Genomic DNA, 19,142 nt, shown 5'->3' on the forward strand with positions numbered 1-19,142 from the left:
TAAGGCAAGAGGATCACTTGAGCCCAGGAGTTCAAGACCAGCTTAAGCAACATAGTGAGACTCTGTCTCTATTTTAAAGAAAAAAAAATAAGTTTATATGCCAAGTTTTATTCTGTTATTTTTTTTAACTTCATTTTTTTTCTGGCCGTATAGGAGAGATCCAAAAATATATCAGTTTAATTGACAGAAACTTTTTGGAGAACAGTTTAGTATAATACATTCCAAAAGCCATGAAAATGTCACATTAGACCAGTAATTTTAACTTTGGAAAAATTTTATTCTTTTTGTTTTTTTAGACGAAGTCTCACTCTGTTGCCTAGGCTGGAGTGCAGTGGTGTGATCTTGGCTCACTGCAACCTCCGCCTCCTGAGTTCAAGTGATTCTTCTGCCTCAGCCTCCCAAGTAGCTGGGATTGCAGGCAAGCGCACCATGCCTGGCTAATTTTTTTTTTTTTTTTTTTTTTTTTTTTTTTTTTTTTTTTTTTTGAGACGGAGTCTGGCTCTGTCGACCAGGCTGGAGTGCAGTGGCGCGATCTCGGCTCACTGCAAGCTCCGCCTCCCGGGTTCACGCCATTCTCCTGCCTCAGCTTCCCGAGTAGCTGGGACTACAGGCGCCCACAACCGCGCCCGGCTAATTTTTTTTTTGTATTTTTAGTAGAGACAGGGTTTCACCGTGGTCTCGATCTCCTGACCTTGTGATCCGCCCGCCTCGGCCTCCCAAAGTGCTGGGATTACAGGCGTGAGCCACCGCGCCCGGCCGCCTGGCTAATTTTTGTATTTTTTGTAGAGATGGGGTTTCACCATGTTGGCCAGGCTGGTCTCAAACTCCTGACCTCAGGTGATCCACCCACCTCGGCCTCCCAAAGTGCTGGGATTACAGGCATAAGCCACCGTGCCCGACCGACTTTGGAAAATTTGTCCTACAGTGATAACTTTGTTAAAAAGAATTATGTGACTTCTGCCTCTGGCCATGATGGAAGGAATAAATTGGTACCAAATTAGCACCCCCACTATAAGGAACTATAAAATTGGATACAGTAGTTGAAACAACTGTTTTCCAGCAGTGAACAACAGGCAGCATATGCTATTATCCCTGACATAAATGAACTCATGAGGTATTCCTCACGATTGTGCAAAGACTGGGACAGTTCCTGACTCTGATGCAGAAAGCTAGAGTGAAAGCAGAGCTGGACTACCTGCAACAGCTGGAATATTCAGGGCTTAGCATTGGAGAGGAAGGAGTTGTACAGAGAGAGGGCATAAAGTACCTCATGAAGGTTGGGCTGTGCATTGTACTACAAGACCATATGAGGCTTGACAATAGCAGATGATAGCATTTGAAAACAGACCAGAATACTAATCATCAAGCAGATCTCCCAGGTGAGAAACAGTGCTAGGGGAAATTGAATTTTCAGCCCTGGAGAGCCAGCTAACAACCTTTGTATCACCTAAGACCTACTCTAACCCTGACTAACAACCTAAGTCCAAGCCCTGATAAGATCCACAGAGTTTGGAAGTCTTCCTTCCAAGTAGAGGGTCTTATGACAAATCTTAGATTTTCGTATGAACCTACAATCACAGAGTATATGTAAGCCAACTCATGGTCAAGGAGATCAGTCAGTAATTTTTTTATGTGCTTACATAATTATTTTTCTTCATAAGAAGGTAACAAACTCAATACTCTCTATAACATCTTATTCACAATGATCAGGATTCAAAAAAAAAAAAAAAATCACTGAACCAAACAAAAATGGGGATGTGGATAGTGATGCAGAGTCAGATAAAAGCAGTCAGTAGAGGCCTGGCTGGCACACATGTTGGACTTAGCAGACGGAGACTTAAAGAAGTGATCATAGGTCAGGCGCAGTGACTCACACCTGTAATCCCAGCACTTTGGGAGGCCAAGGTGGGTGGATCACCTGAGGTCAGGAGTTTGAGACCGCCTGTCCAACACAGTGAAAGCTTGTCTATACTAAAAATACAGAATTAGCCGGCCATGTCAGATGTGGTTAAAGTGCTGAAAACTAAAGATAAAGACATTTAAAAGCAGCCAGAAGGAAAGACGTATTACATACAGAGGAGAAATGGTAAGGACTGCTGACGTCTCATGAGAAATCATGGAGTGATATCTTTAAAGTGCTGAAGGAAAAAAATGTGTAAACAGGTTTCTGTATTAAGAAAAATATCCCTCAAAAATGAGGGTGAATTAAAGACATTTTCAGATAAATGGAAGATGAGAAAATCTCTAGCAGGCCTGGATGCTAAAGAATGTCCTCCATGTCAAAGGAAATGATACTGTTTGGACATTTGGATTTATAGCATAAAAAATATCTTATGCAGTAAATAAGTGGGTAAAGAAAATGTCTATACTGTCTCTCTTATTTAATTTACCTAAAAGGTACCTGACTGTTAAAAGCAAAAATAATGTAATGTGTAATTATTTGTAATTTGGGGTTTGTGACATGTAGAAGTAAAGGATATGACAATAGTCACATAAACAATGGAAGATGTGTATATGGAATTATACTGCTCTAGGATAATTGTATGTAGGGAGTATAAAGTGAGAAGTGGGTAGTGCCAGGTATGACATTGGAAGAGGGAAATAGCGTGGTAGTGTTGCTGAGTTGAGAAAACAGAGATTAAAATCAGGGAGGCTTTGGCATCTGGAAGTTGGGGCCACCATTTCAGAGAGGATAGAGCTGCAGGGAAAAATAACTCCACGGAGAGAGCTAGTCCTTCATGTTACAAGCCCAATGGACTCAAAGCTGGAGATAGAGTCCCTGTAGTCTGATGTTTGCCATTCTAAATTCCTTTTGAATGCATTTGAAATGCAAATTCCAGAATGCATGAGTAGTATTTCTGTCTCTCTGAGTTTCCTCCAATTATATTTGTTCCTGAAAGTCTGGTGTGTCTTCCCAGTCATTCATTCTGATTTTGCTGGACGATAGGATGTTTTATGTTTTGTTTCTAGCACACTTATTGATGAACTCAAAATGGTTTTCTTGGATGTAATATCACGTTGGACTTCCATTTTCAAAACCATAGGCTTGCACTTATAATACCAGCACTTTGGGAGGCCAAGGGGGTAGGATTGCTTAAGCCCAGGAGTTTGAGACCAGCCTGAGCAACATGGCAAGACCTCATCTCTACAAAAAAATAGTTAGGCGTAGTGGCATGCACCTGTAGTCCAGTTACTCAGGAGGATGAGATGGGAGGATCGCTTGAGCTTAGAACCTGGTCAAGGCTGCAGTGACTGTGATGGTGCCATTGCACTTCAGCCTGGGTGACAGCAAGATCTTGACTCCAAAATAAATAAATAAAAAATAAGTAAAAATTTTAAAAACACTATAATGAAGAAACCTTGTTTTATTTTAGATTTTTACATTAATTTTTAGATTTTATTGTCTTATTTTTTGAGGCAGGGTCTTGCTCTGTCACCCAGGCAAGTGCAGTGGTGCTGCTGCTGTCTCTTAATTATTTATTTTTAGATACTGTCTCTTAATTTCCTACCATGGTAGATGAGGATTCAGGTCTCTTGCTCTGCTCTTGCCCAACCAGTAGACTTCCTCTCTGTCCTCCCAATGTAATTATCACACAATCCCTCATTAAATCCTGTTCAGTATTTTATTATGATGATACAAATACTCATTGCCGTGTCATACAATTTGTTTTAATTGCATTTCTTTTCTTCAAAACCTTTTTATTCTTCCTGGTGTAAGTGACCACTTTGCTCTGCTTAATTTTCCATGTAATTTTCACCAATTTATCCTCAAACTCTCCACCACGTTGAATTACTTAGTAAAAGGAATTTAGCAGCTCCTTTTTTTCCCATGGAGATATTCATACTGGGGTCTTGCATTCTCCTAATCTGGACTATTTGTTCTAGAGACCTACCGCAGAGGTACTATCCTAGGACTACCTTTCATCATCTTCATGGAATTTACGTTGTTCTCTAGTATCGGACTGTGTTTCCTGGATCCCATTTGGTGATAGCTGCCTGAGGAAGGTTCCATTGGAAGTAAATATTTCATAATCTTCCATGTCTGAAAAATGCCTTCATATTTTATTGATAATTTGTCTGGACATAGTATTCTAGATTTGAAACTATTTTTCTCTTAGAATTTAGAAGGCATTATGTTGTCTTTTAACTTACAGTGTTGCTGTTAAGACATCTGATGCCATTCTGAGTCTCAGTCCTTTTATTACAGCCGTTCTCTCTATCTTTGGAAGCTTTTAGAATGTTTTATTTATTCCCAGTGTCCTGAAATGTTATGATTGTTGACTTTGTGTGGGTCATTATTTATTATCTGGACAGCTGCCTCAAATCTATGAGGCTTTCCCAAATTTGTGACTTTTAAATTAAGTTTCAACTTGCTTTTTCTCTTATGTCTCGGTCAAAACCGTACCAGCTGAATCACTTTACCTTAAGAAGTCAATTTCTGGTGGTGAAGTGTTTGCTATAATTCTTTTTCTTGCTCTAAAATTATCTTGGCTATTCTTGGCCCTTTATTTTTCTCTGTGATTGTTAGGATTATCATATTGGTTTATATCCATACATGTACACACATGTGAACAATCCTTCATAAACACTGGCTTATGTATTTAAGACCTGTCATTGAAATTAGAGCTTAATTTTGGGGACATTTATGTCTACAACATGGACTCTTCTTATCTATGAATGTTGTGTTTCTTTTTATTGTTTCAGGTTTTCTTTTATGTCTGTTAATACAGTTTCATAATGTTCACTATTAATCCATTACCCAGATGAGTTAGATTTGCTCCTAAGTGACTTGTGGATTTTTTTATGTTACCTATATTATAAATGATACTTGTTTAATTTGCAGTTTAATAGCTTGTTGCTCTTCTTTAGGATTAGAATTGATGTTGTATATTCATCTTGAATATAGCAATCTTGCTAAATTTTATCAGTTTAAAATAGTTTATAGATTCTTCTAGATTTTTCATACAATAAATCATGTAATCCATAAATTATGACAAACTTTGGGTTTGTTTCTCAACAATCTTTATATGTGCTTTTTTTTTTGCCTCCTACCATGGAGTCTAATGACCTTCAGTACAATGTTAAATAGGTGCAGTGATGTTGTTTCTGTAGCTTCAAATTAGTTTAATGTTTGCAGTTAGCTTTTGGTATATATCCCTTATCAAATTAAGAAATTTCTTCTCATTTCTGATTACTGGAGTTTTTCTGTTATGATTCTGGTTGAAATTAAATTACTTTTCTGCATCCATCAAGATAAGGTTAGGTTGTTTTTCCTTTAATCTGTTAATCTGATAAATGACAGCTTCTCCATTGTTAAATCATTCATCCTTTGAGTATGTAACTTTATCAAGATGTTATATTGCAGTATTTTAACAGATTGCTAGTTGACTCTGCTACCATTTTGTATAGTATTGTTACCTGGCATTCTTACATGACATTAGTCATATCTCAGACTGGAGTATAATTTTTTTTTCTTAAATTGTTCTTGTCTGATTTTTAGATTTAAGTCATTTTAGCCTTATAAAATAAACAGAGGACCCATATTTTCCCCTTACCCATTTTGGCTCTAGAACAGTTTATAATACAGTTATCTGTTAACTTATATCATTGGTAGAATTTACTTTTAAATCACCTTAGCCTGGGTGAAGTTTTGTTTTCTTCAATTTTATTTTGTTTTGCAGATAGATTTTGTACTATTGATTCAAATTTTTAGTGATTATAGGTCTGTTGGATTTTCTGTTTCTTCCTGAGTTTTAATATGTTATAGTCTTTTCGATGAAAATTGTCCATTTTCTCTGAGTTTTCAATTTTACTGCCATAAAGTAATTCAGACCGCCTTCTTCCTAGTTTTAACGTCTCTGTTACAGTGTAGTTTTGCCCCCCTTTTCCTAGTATTGTTTATTTCTGCTTCTCTTTTCCTGCGTAAGTTTTGATACAGAGCATTCTACTGTTCAATTCTAAATATTTTCCAACTTAAGTTAGAATTCTTCTGTGGACCACTATTTAGTGATATGCCTTTTAATATCCATAGTATTAGATTTGTGTGTTTGGTTAGTTCTTCCTGGTTTCAGTTTACTGTAGATTGGGTCTATTTGGTATTAGGTTTTTTTGACATTTTTTGAAATTTGTTTTGTGATTTTGTAACAGGCCAGTTTTTATATGTTCTCTGTTTATTTGAAAAGAATACTGTTTTTTTCTAACTTTTGGGTACAGATATATATGCACATAAGATTTAAATTGTTAATTTTGTCATTCAGCTTTTTTGTGTTCTTAACGATTTTATTTCTCTGCTCTGTTATTCATTGTTTAAAAATCCTTATGATGGTAAATTTATTAACTTTTCTTTGTAATCATCAGTGTTTTGCACAGCTCTTTTGTAGCTGTGCCTGTTAGGTATATATTATTCAGAATTTGCATTTCTTCCAGGGTATTTTCTTTTATATTAATGAGTTTTTTTAAAAAAATCTTACAATGATTTTGACATTAGAATATATTTAACTGATATTACTGTAGCTATCTTAAGTTTCTTTTCTTTATCATATGCCTCATATATCCCTTTCCATCCGTTTACTTTCAACTTTCCTGTGTCCTGATGTTTTAAGTGCATCGCTTTTAAACAGATGATTGCTGATGTTTTTCCCATTTGTTCCTTTTAGTTTTGTGTGTTGTGCAGTGTAACAGTTTTGTTTAATAGGTGAATTTAATCCATTTATAAATTTTGTGATTATTAATACACTTATTTCTAGTATCTTATATGCTATTTATTATTGGTTTTGCTTGTTTCTTTGCATGTAGGCTTGAGTTTGTTTTCTTCTTTCTTGCCTTCTGTTGACTTGGTCCAGTTTAGCTTTTAAATTTCTCTCTATTTGTTTGGAAGTTACATATTCTAAGTATTTTAGTGTTTATCATCACATTTTTAAACATTTATAGTTTACCTACTGTCTATAGAGTTAATCAGTTTTTCTGCCACATTCCCAGTCAAAACAAGAAACTTAGATTACTCTACACTGTAATTAACTCAACGTAACACTCACAACAAAAATTAACTCAAAATGGGTCAAAGACCTAAATGCAAAAACTAAAACTATGAAACTCTTAGAAAAAAAACAGAAGTGATAACTTTATGACATTGGATTTGGCAGTGATTTCTTGGGGATGACACAGCATTACAGGCAACGAAAGAAAAAAATAGATAAATTGAGCAATATCTCTATTAACACTTCTATGCATCAAAGGGCACAGAGTGAAAGGGCAACATATGGAATGAGAGAAAATATTTGCAAATCATACGTCTAATAACAGGTTAGTCTCTAAAATATGTAAAGAACTCCTACAAGTCAGCAACAAAGAACAAAGGATCCTGTTAAAAAATGGACAAGGAATTTTATTTTATTTTATTTATTTTATTTTATTTTATTGTTGAGATAAAGTCTTGCTCTGTTGCCTAGGCTGGTGTCAGTGGTGTGATCTCGGTCCACTTCTCCTGCCTCAGCCACCCGAGTAGCTGGGATTACAGACATGCATTACCATACCCAGCTAATTTATTTATTTATTTTTTTGTAGAGACTGGGTTTTGCCCTGTTGGTCAGGTTGGTCTCAAACTCCTGACCTCAAGTGATTCTCCCACCTCAGCCTCCCAAAGTGCTGGGACAAGGAACTTAAATAGACATTTCTCCAAAGAAGATATTTAAGTGGACAATTAGCACATATAATTAGAGAACACTAATAATTAGAGAAACACAAATCAGAACCACAGGGATACACCATCTCACACTCAGCAGGATTGCTACTATCAAAAAAACAGAAAATAACAAGTGTTGTCAAGGGTGTGAATAAATTAGAATCCTTGGGCACTGTTGGTGGGAATGTAAAATATGGAAAATGGTATGGGTAGCTCTTCAAAAAATTGAAAATAGAATTACCATGTGATCCAGAGTTCCTCCTCTGGGTATATACCCAAAAGAAGTGAAAGCAGGGAGTTGAACATACATTTGTACACTCATTTTCAGAGCAGCATTGTTCACAATAGCCAAAGGGTGGAAGCAACCCGTGTACATTGACAGATGAATGGATAAACAAAATGTGCTGTATACATACAATGGAATATCAATCAATTTTAAAAAGGAAGGAAATTCTGACATGTGCGACAACATGGATGAAACCTTAGGACATTATGCTAATGAAATAAGCCAGTTACAAAAGTACAAATATTTTATGATTCTACTTATGTGAGATAACTATAGTAATCAAGTTCAAAGAAACAAAGTACAATGGTGGCTGCCAGGGTCTAGGGGAAGGGGGAATGGGGGAATTACTGATGGATACAGAGTTAAAATTTTCCAAGATGAAAAAATTTTAGAGATGGATGGTGGGGACTAGTGGCACAACAGTGTGAAGGTACTTATGCCACTGAACTGCACACTTCTAAAAATCATTAAGATAGTAAATTTTATGTGTATTTTTACCACCATTAAAAATAATAATTAAAAAATTTTAAAAACCTAAGAAATGTAGAATACTTGAATCCTGTTTACATCCTTAGTAATATATTTTTGTTTTTCCAGTGTTTTATTTCCAACTTTTGTTTTTTAGGGAGGTAAATTGGGTGTTTTTTAAAAAATTTTTATTTTTCTATTTGTAAACTGACAAATTATAGTTGTATACATTTATGGGGTAAATTTATTTTTCAGCCCTAAGGTAGTTACTCCTGCCTCTTTTTCTAGTCCTTGTGCTCCTCCTTCTTCATTGTGTTATCCAATTAACCACCATTTAGATGTATTAGTAAAGTTTACTAATATCTTTGTTCATAATTGCTTCTAGTATCACGTTCTTCCATCTTGGTTAAATTTCTTGTTTTCCGAAGTATACCCTTTAGTACTTGTTTAGCTGAAAGGAAATATTAGTGATAGTTCACTCAGTCTTGTGTGAGAATGTATCATTTCTCTATCATAATTTAGGTAGGTAGGTAATATTATATTGACAATCATTTTGTCTTATCACTTTGAAGGTACAACTTCATTTTCTTCTGACTGCAATTTTTAGTTAATAATAATTCAACTGTTGCTCTAATTGTTGTTCCTTAGTAGATAATCTCTATTCTTTAATGTTTTTAAAATCTCTTTGGGTTTGGTATTCTGTAGTTTAATTCCAGTGTGTATAGACATGAATCTGCTTTTATTTATCTTCTAAGTACTTTGTGTTTTGTTTTGTTTTGTTTTGAGACAGGGTTTCACTCTTGTTGCCCAGGCTGAAGTGTGGTGGTGCCATCTCTGCTCACTGCAACCTTGACTTCCCAGGCTCAAGCAATCCTCCCACCCCAGCCTCCCAAGTAGCTGGGACTACAGACATGTGCCACCATGTCCAGCTAATTTTTGTATTTTTTGTAGAGATGTGGTTTCACGATGTTGCCCAGGCTGGTCTCCAACTTCTGAGCTCAAGCAATCCACCTGCCTCAGCTTCCCAAAGTGATGGGATTACAGGTGTGAGCCACTGTGCTCAACCTCTTCTAAGTACTTTATGCCCTTCCTGCATCCAAGAATTCAAGTCTTATCATTCTTGAAAAAATTTAAGCTTCGTCTCTTTGGATATTGCTTTCCGCTATTCTCTCTTTTATCTCATTCTCTTATGCTGTGTTGAACTTGTCCATTCTAGGGTCCGTACATGTTAGCCTTTATTCCAAATTTTCCATTTTTTAAGTCTTCATATTAGATGCTAGTTAATTTCTTCAGCTCTTCTTCAGGTTTATTATTCTCGTCAACTGTATCTAATCCACTGTTTACCTATTTATTGCATTTATTTTATTTCAATGACTATTTTCATTTCTAGGAGTTCTGTTTGATTTTTAAAAACTTGTGCGTTGTTGATTTTTTTAGGTCTTTAATAATTCTAAACATACTTATTTCATAGAGTGGATCTGATTGTTGTTAGGGATCCAATTGTTCTGTTTGTTGGGATTTATGAGTTACTCATAATAGACAGTTTCCTCATTTGGTTTTTATTATTGGATTGTGAGCTCATATTCAGCAACATTTTGTGTTTAAGAATTATATCTGCTAAATTTGAGCATATGTCCTCCACAGTAGATTTGAATTTGTTTTGCTTCCTAGAGGCAACTAACCTTGGGTCAGTGTTAATGCCAATTTCTTTTTCTTTTTTTTTTTTTCTTTTTAAATTATACTTTAAGCTCTAGGGTACATGTGCACAACGTGCAGGTTTGTTACGTATGTATACATGTGCCATGTTGGTGTGCTGCACTTGTCATTTACATTAGGTATATCTCCTAATGCTATCCCTCCTCCCTCCCCCCTCCCCACAATAGGTCCCGGTGTGTGATGTTCCCCTTCCTGTGTCCAAGTGATCTCATTGTTCAGGTCCCACCTATGAGTGAGTGAGAATATGCGGTGTTTGGTTTTCTGTTCCTGTGATAGTTTCAGAGAATGATGATTTCCAACTGCATCCATGTCCCTACAAAGGGCACAAATTCATCCTTTTTTATGGCTGCATAGTATTCCATGGTGTATATGTGCCACATTTTCTTAATCCAGTCTGTCACTGATGGACATTTGGGTTGATTCCAAGTCTTTGCTATTGTGAATAGTGCTGCAGTAAACATACGTGTGCATGTGTCTTTATAGTAGCATGATTTATAATCCTTTGGGTATATACCCAGTAATGGGATGGCTGGGTCAAATGGTATTTCTACTTCTAGATCCTTGAGGAATCGCCACACTGTCTTCCACAATGGTTGAACTAGTTTACAGTCCCACCAACAGTTTAAAAGTGTTCCTGTTTCTCCACATCCTCTACAGCACCTGTTGTTTCCTGACTTTTTAATGATCACCATTCTAACTGGTGTGAGATGGTATCTCATTGTGGTTTTGATTTGCATTTCTCTGATGACGAGTGATGATGAGCATTTTTTCATGTGTCTGTTGGCTGTATGAATGTCTTCTTTTGAGAAGTGTCTGTTCATATCCTTAGCCCACTTTTTGATGAAGTTGTTTGTTTTTTTCTTGTAAATTTGTTTGAGTTCTTTGTAGGTTCTGGATATTAGCCCTTTGTCAGATGAGTAGATTGCAAAAATTTTCTCCCATTTCTTGGCTTGGGAACTTTTGGACCACAGAAGCGGTATGGATTTGCATCCCAAATGTTGAGACTATGTGATGTAATGTTACGAATTTCTACAGGAACAATATTTTTCATTCATCACACACAAGTCAAGATAGATAAAATGTCTTGTCCTTCTCTGCTTTGTGGAAGATTTTTATAATGTACCATTTTTCTTAAGCAGTATACATTTTAGGGTGTGTATATAGGGAAGCCTTTGTCTTCACACTCCCCACCTCATGTAAGCTAAGCATAAGGTCTTTTCGTCTGTTCCTTTGTTTTTGTTTTGTTCTTACCTTATATAAGTGTAAGGTATTCGCTTTTGTGTATGTTAAAATTCGAGAACCTAGGACATGAAAACCAACAATTCCCCAACCCCACTCAGCTCTAATGCTTATTCTTCTGATTTTTAAGCATTTCTTGATTACTGACCTCTAAGAATTTCTCTTTGTAAAAAAGTTCTTTTATATGTTTATACAAATAATTGTTATATTTTATCTAGCTTTTTTTTTTTTTTTCCTTTTGAGACAGAGTCTTGCTCTGTTGCCCAGGCTAAAGTTCAGTGACGCAGTTTTGCTTACTGCAAGCTCCGCCTCCCAGGTTCACACCGTTCTCCTCCCTCAACCTCTTGAGTAGCTGGAACTACAGGCACCCACCACCACACCCGGCTAATTTTTTTGTATTTTTAGTAGAGATGGGGTTTCATCGTGTTAGACAGGATGTTTATATAGCATTTTTAAGAGTTTGTAATAGAAGGGTTTTTAAGTTATTTAATCTCATTACTAAAATGTAAGTCTCTTCTAATTATTCAGAATTGGAAATGTAGTCTAGAAAATCCAAAATATTAACTGATATTCTACTTTAGGAATGTTCATGTTTCGGATAAGTTCTTCTAAAACATGTAAAGGGTCAATATTCTTTTACTTCAAAGTACCTTACAACAAATATACCCAGGATTTTTCTAGTTACCTGTTTTATTTTTTCTTCCACTTTTTTATAGAGACAGGGTCTTGCTATGTTGCCCAGGCTTGTCTCAAACTCCTGGGCTCACGTGTTTCTCCCACATTGACTTCCCTAAGTGCTGGGATTACAGATGTGAGCTACCATGCCTGGCTTTAATTACTATTTTCTAGTTAAACCTAACCTGCTATAACAAGCACTCAACTTTTTCTCTCTATTGGAACTTTAGTTTTTGAAGGATATGCCTCTTCTTTTATAGTTTTTTAAAGTAGTAAGTAGTTTGTTGTACATTATTGACATTTATTTTCTTAGGTTTCTATTAAGGAGTTTAAACATAATCTCCAGGCTTTTCATAGTGTTGGCCTAAATATCAGGAGCTTTTCCCCCCATCTCATTGTAAAATTTTTATAGCTTCATTTTTTTTTTACGTGTATAGGTTTGACAGGTAATTATCAATAATGAGTGTTCTAAACCAAATATTCAGTTTGTTGTTAATGGGTATGATGGTTTAAATTAAATTGTTCCTCTCAATGTCATCAGCTACGTAACAGCTGTATAGTGTTACGAAATCTGGAAAACTATTAATGTGGGGATAATACAAAATTTAACATATATACAAGGATTATTATTTTTCAGATAATGACAAAGATGTGTTTATGAGATAATAATGTCTTGTGTATCTTAAGTAGCTATTTTAAATTTAAAATTATTTTATTTCTAATATAGTAGATTAATAAAAATGTAAATTTCTTCAGGTTCAGTCCTCAGTGGCTGTAGGAACCCCAGATTATATCTCTCCTGAAATCCTTCAAGCCATGGAAGATGGAAAAGGCAGATATGGACCTGAATGTGACTGGTGGTCTTTGGGGGTCTGTATGTATGAAATGCTTTATGGAGAAACACCATTTTATGCAGAATCTCTGGTGGAGACATACGGAAAAATCATGAATCACAAAGTTAGTATATTTTACTTTTGTTCAAATTAATGTGGTAAATAACACATATAATAATATCATTTTTAAAGAGAAAATATTTTTCTAAAAACAGTGAACAGGTCACATTTCTATCCTAGTACGGGACACGACAAACATAAATAGTCAAAAATCCATAAATTATTCATAAGTTACTAGTTCTCATTTTCTTGTATTTTATTAGAGATGCTGCTAAGTAGGAAATTAAGTGGTCTCTCAAGTAGAATAACAAAGGTCGTAAGCAGAGAATTTAGATCATTACTTACTATAGTATATGTATATAGTACATGTATAATCATGACTAGAATGTGTGTAAAAAAAATTTTCAACTTTAGTAGTAATAAGTGCAATACAAATTTAAAATAAGAATGAGATACTTTTTTTCTTGTCAAATTAGCAAAGATCAAAAGACAAATAGTACTCTGTACCATAAATAATGCAGTGAGATGGGCATTCTAAGACATTAATAGGATTATAAATTGGTGTAACCTTTCTGTTCAGAAAGTATACAGGTATGCACCTAGAGCCTTAAAAAATGGTTAGAGGTTTTGATTGAGCAACTTCACTCTAGGAATCTACCCTATGACATTTTCAGTAGAACAAAGATATATGTACAAGGATACCTATTCTAATATTATTTATGATGACGACATTAGAAGCAACACAGATAACACAACAAGAACAAATTAATGAAACTTTAATATATTTAGTACTAAGTGAAATAGACTTCATAATAATAAGAAGAAAGGTTTTATTAGCAGTCTTAGAAGATTGTGAGCAGTTGCAAAAACCTAGAATATGAATATCCGATAGAAGGGGATAATCTGTTCTTTTTAATTTGTTCCAGTGAAGCAATTATGATTAGTTGCTTTACATATATAAAAATCAGTTTTATAGGGCTTATGTTTTTCTACCTGGTTGCAAAGACAATGTTTCAAGTAGTTACAAAGAGCTGAAAGACTGGAAATAGCAGCAAGGTTGTACATAGCATGTACATCATTTGAATTAGAAAAGAATATTGTAGTATAACATTATATTTAATAGCACAGATTACAGCTTCAGTTCGAATTCTGGTTCTGCCACTTACTAGATGTGTAATGTTGAGAAAGTTATTTGAATTCTCTGTGTCTTTATTTCTTCTATAATAGTAGCATAGTAGGAGTACCTACCTAAAATGGTTGTTTTGAGGGTTAAATGAGTAACATACTTTAAATAGTGTCAGATACATATTATGTCCTTTAAAAATATTATTAATCATTAGTATGTAACTTATATGACCATTATCAATCATCTATGCTCGATTTAAATATTGAGTCAAATTCCACTACTTTTAAGTAATTTCTCTTCATTCTGATAGCAGTTTAAGGTATAATGTATTCTTTTTTCTATAGCACATGCATGATAACTCATATATGAAATTAAAGTCCTAGGAAAATGATCATCTGTCATTCATCCCTGTATTCCTTTAGTATTAGTACTTTGCACCAACATACAGTTATTAAATATATTTAAAAGAAAATGTATTTTTAAGAAAATAAATAAGTCAGCCAACGTACTTAGTATGTTAAACACTGATTTATATTTTGTTTCTGTTTTTCACTGTTTAGGAGAGGTTTCAGTTTCCAGCCCAAGTGACTGATGTGTCTGAAAATGCTAAGGATCTTATTCGAAGGCTCATTTGTAGCAGAGAACATCGACTTGGTCAAAATGGAATAGAAGACTTTAAGAAACATCCATTTTTCAGTGGAATTGATTGGGATAATATTCGGAACTGTGAAGCACCTTATATTCCAGAAGTTAGTAGCCCAACAGATACATCGAATTTTGATGTAGATGATGATTGTTTAAAAAATTCTGTAAGTATGACACTGTGAAGAAGTTCTGTCCCTCTGTTTCTTTCTAATATGGTTATATAGTAATTTTTTGGTTTGTAAGTATTTTGCTAGGATGGTTTTACAATTTATCAGGTATCAGTCAGTGATCATGGCTTCCAGTGCTTATTCTGTCACAAATCAAATTAAGAAGAAAGTCAACTGAGGTGAACATAGTTATTTGTGACTAAGAACAAAATTAAAATTCAAAGTTTTACCTCTTAGATAAGTTATGCCATTAAGCTTCCTAAGAGAACAAATTAGATACTTAAAAAAGCAGATTTTATGATTGCAAAGTGAAGAGGTTGGCAAATTTCTCTCTAAAACCATAGAACTGGACAAAATTATCAAAAACAACCATGTCAGGGCTTGATACAACAATTGAAGAGAAATAAATTGAGAAGCATTTATTTGTGCAAAGCTACTGAACTTTAGTTAAAGTCACATATACCACACACTTCCATCCCCACTACTGACTTGGTCTGGGACAGTAGTACTAGTAGCATGGAACTGGATAGAAAAATCAGCAGCTTTGCTGATACAGAGGGCAGATTCCAGGACTAAATACCCAAGCCCAGTGTGTTGCTGCTAACAATAGCTAACTTGGTAGGAAATCAATAGGGAAAATAGTCCACAGACGTGGTATAGCCCTGAGCTATAACCCTGCCTGAGGTGAATATCTGACCTCAAGCCAATTATTTGGCCAGTCCACTAGCCAAATAATTCAACCATTCTTAGCTTGTGAGCCATGCCCAAACAGGCCAGCATAGTATATCGACCTCTGCTATAACCCTTTAGGTTATATGAGATTAAAATTTAGGAAAATAAGAACTTAAAATGTTTGTGCTTTTTGCCTTTTTAGTCGTCGTCGTCGTCATCGTCTTCTTCTTCTTCTTCTTCTTCTTCTTCTTCCTTCTTCCTTCTTTCTTCCTCCTCCTCCTCCTCCTTCTTCTTCTTCTTCTTCCTTCTCCTCCTCCTCCTCCTCTTCCTCCTCTTCCTCCTCCTCCTTCTCCTCCTTCTCTTCCTTCTCCTTCTCCTTCTTTTTTTAAACATTTTTTATTTGAGACAGAGTCGCTCTGTGTCTCCCAGGCTGGGAGTGCAGTGGCATGATCTCGGCTCACTGCAAGCTCTGCCTCACGGGTTCACGCCATTCTCCTGCCTCAGCTTCCCGAGTAGCTGGGACTGTAGGCGCCCACCACCACGCCCAGCTAACTTTTTGTATTTTTTGTAGAGATGGGGTTTCACCGTGTTACCCAGGATGGTCTCGATCTCCTGACCTCATGATCCGCCTGCCTCAGCCTCCCAAAGTGTTGGGATTACAGGCATGAGCCACTGCTCCCAGACACTTTTTAGCCTTCTTAATTTGAGCTTTTATTTTTTTTTTGCAGTTATTTTATTTACTATGGCTTTAATTCTGTACTAAAAATTTTTATGTTAATGTTATATGACTTACAATTTTTTTAAATTTTTGTGGGTACTTAATAGGTACACATTATATTACTTTTCACTGAAACTGTGAATACTCTTTTCAGTACAATAAGCTGTAATCACTGTTTGATAACTGTAAACCATCCTAGTACTATATTCAAGGCAGATAAAAATTTCTCATACTTTCCTGTCTAAACTTCACAAAGAATAGTTAAATGGACTTCTCTTACCAATTTTTTATAAATAGAATTATGTTTACTGTTAACAAATTGTGAATCATTCCAAATTAAATACATAGTACAGTTGATTCTAATTATTCATGGTGTTTATGTTCTATATAGTTGCCTTGAACACTATTAGCTAATATTGAACCATTGCTCTGAGGGAAGTACAGGGTTAGGTTTCTGTGAGCCTCTGATCAACTGATCAGTATATAGTCTTGTTTTATGTGTGCTTCTCTTTAAAGACACTTTATATAATATAGTTGATTCATTAACACTGAACTCACCATTGAACTCACCACCAGCAGCACTGTAACTCGTGCCTGAATGAAGCTTTTCTAGCATATTATTTTCTCCGTAAAGGCACGTCACTGTCCTCTTGTGCTAGGAACACTAGACAGTGCTTCAGCACTATGCTTGGGAGCCTTTTCAAGCAGTGAATCACATACAAAGGGCCCAAAAATGTGAAATGCATGACACCAAAGAGACCCTGTAAAGGACACTTGTTTATAATATGAGCGCTTAAATGAGAAGGCAGAGCCTCTCCTGTTCAACTTCAGCTGGGAATGTGAGCATAGGACATCTCAAATTTTTCTGTGCTCTGCACGTGTCTACAATAATCATAAAATTACCATAAGTATTGATTTGGGGTTTACAAATAAATATTAGCTTCTATACAAATTTGCAAATACAGAGTACATGAATAATAATGACTGTATTCTCAATATTAGACTTTCCATCTTTAATTTAATTAGAATTTTAGAGTAGCAGTGTTCATGGTCTGAATTTTATATCACTAAACAACTATACCAAACTTATCAGTGTTTTAAAATTGAACAGTCAAAAATTTTTTTTGTTAATTTTTTTTGGCATTTTATATTTATAGCCAAGCGTACAGATCATAGCTATCTATTTCTTACCAGATGTTTTTTCCTCCTTTAGGAAACGATGCCCCCACCAACACACACTGCATTTTCTGGCCACCATCTGCCATTTGTTGGTTTTACATATACTAGTAGCTGGTAAGTTTGAAAAGTTAACATAGTTTGGGCGAGGTGCAGTGGCTCATGCCTGTAATCCCAGCACTTTGGGAGGCCAAGGCAGGCAGATCATGAAGTCAGGAGATTTGAGACCAGCCTGGCCAATATGATGAAATCCCATCTCTACTAAAAATACAAAAATTAGGTGGGCATGGTGGCGGGTGCCTGTAATCCCAGCTACTCGGGTGACCGAGGCAGGAGAATCGCTTGAACCGGGGAGGTGGAGGTTGCAGTGAGCCGAGACTGCGCCATTGCACTCCAGCCTGGGTAACAGAGTGAGACTCTGTCTCAAAAAAAAAAAAAAAAAAAAAAAAGTTAACATAGTTTGGAAAATTTAAAGCAAATTAAATTGAATTGAGGTTGGTAAAAAATGTATGAGAAAACTGTAAATTAAAACTTTTTAAAAAATAGAATGAGCCTACTGCTGGAAATAGAAAGTTAAACGTTACAAAATTAGTAGAATACATGAAAATCTGAACTCATTTTGGAGGGGAAAGAATGGAACAGAGAGCTCAGAATCTATTCCTTAGCAATGAAGCAGTAATTAGAAGAGTTTCATGCTGTTGAATATTCTCTAGATGTCAAGCAGGAGAACTTTCAACCCATTAATTCTACCATCTTTTACACTGACCCTCCGTTCACTTATATTCCCTATTTCTCCCTTACCCTGCTTAAATTCCATTGAGAATGATTATAATCACTCCTTGTATGCTGTTTCAGTTTGACTGTCTCTAATTCTGTTATACTTGCTTTGCTAAGTCAACATTAACTCTTAAAATTTTATTCTCTACCTGTACAGTTTCAAATGACTAGAAAAAATAGCTGACTATTCTTACTGGTCTACTTTAAATTCATGATTACCAACCTCAAGTGCCCCTTGTCTGACAAATATACTGTATTACTCTAGTGTATTCACTCTTCCACTCACCTAGATAACTATTTTTTACTTTCTTTTTTTTTTTTTTTTTTTTTTTTTTAAGAGATGGGGTTTTATTTTGGGCAGCAGAAGGGCTGGAATGCAGTGGTGCAGTCCTAGCTCACTATAACCTCAAACTCCTGACCGCAAATGATCCTCCTGCCTCAGCCTCCAGAGTAGCTGGGACAATAGGCACAAGCCGCCATGCCCAGCTAATTTTTAAAACGATTTAGAAATGGAGTCCTGCTGTGCTGTCTAGACTGGAGTACAATGGCACAGTCATAGATCATCACTACGGCCTCCTACTCCTCAAGCCATCCTCTGGCCTTAACCTACCCTGTTGCTGGGATTACAGATGTGAGCCATTGCATCTGGCGTATTTCTTTCTACTTGAGTTTGAAACCTCACGTTCAGCTGACTTGTATCCCCTTTCACCAAAAGAATTGAGGCAAACCACAGACAACTCCCACAAGCTCCAGTTACCATATTTACTGCCTACTTACTGTTGGACCCAAATTCTCTGTTCTTTTCATGGATGAACTGTGCAAGCCTCTAGTAAGGCCAGTCTCTTTCATTCCTTCCTGGCTGGTCTAGTACATGTTTTGCTTTTATGTCATGAATTTTTTCTT

At 35.7% G+C, this 19,142-nt stretch overlaps 2 protein-coding genes across 24 annotated transcripts in view; one reads left to right on the forward strand and one right to left on the reverse strand.

Moving 5' to 3' along the window:
* Positions 1 to 19,142, reverse strand: part of SNAP47 (synaptosome associated protein 47) — a 779,054-nt gene that overhangs the window by 710,559 nt on the left and 49,353 nt on the right. The gene's annotated exons all lie outside the window — the stretch shown is intronic.
* Positions 1 to 19,142, forward strand: part of CDC42BPA (CDC42 binding protein kinase alpha) — a 332,162-nt gene that overhangs the window by 153,100 nt on the left and 159,920 nt on the right. For all 23 annotated transcript variants that reach the window (XR_007719261.1, XM_050757123.1, XM_050757286.1 and 20 more), the window contains exons 7-9: positions 12,822 to 13,022; positions 14,645 to 14,893; positions 17,500 to 17,579. Coding sequence is in view for 22 of the 23 variants with exons in the window: in XM_050757123.1 (XP_050613080.1) it covers positions 12,822 to 13,022; positions 14,645 to 14,893; positions 17,500 to 17,579 (530 nt within the window). In the remaining variant the exon portion in view is untranslated. The remainder of the gene's footprint in view (positions 1 to 12,821; positions 13,023 to 14,644; positions 14,894 to 17,499; positions 17,580 to 19,142) is intronic.

The sequence above is a fragment of the Macaca thibetana genome, chromosome 1 (genome assembly GCF_024542745.1).
Source record: "Macaca thibetana thibetana isolate TM-01 chromosome 1, ASM2454274v1, whole genome shotgun sequence".
NCBI classification, from domain to species: domain Eukaryota; kingdom Metazoa; phylum Chordata; class Mammalia; order Primates; family Cercopithecidae; genus Macaca; species Macaca thibetana.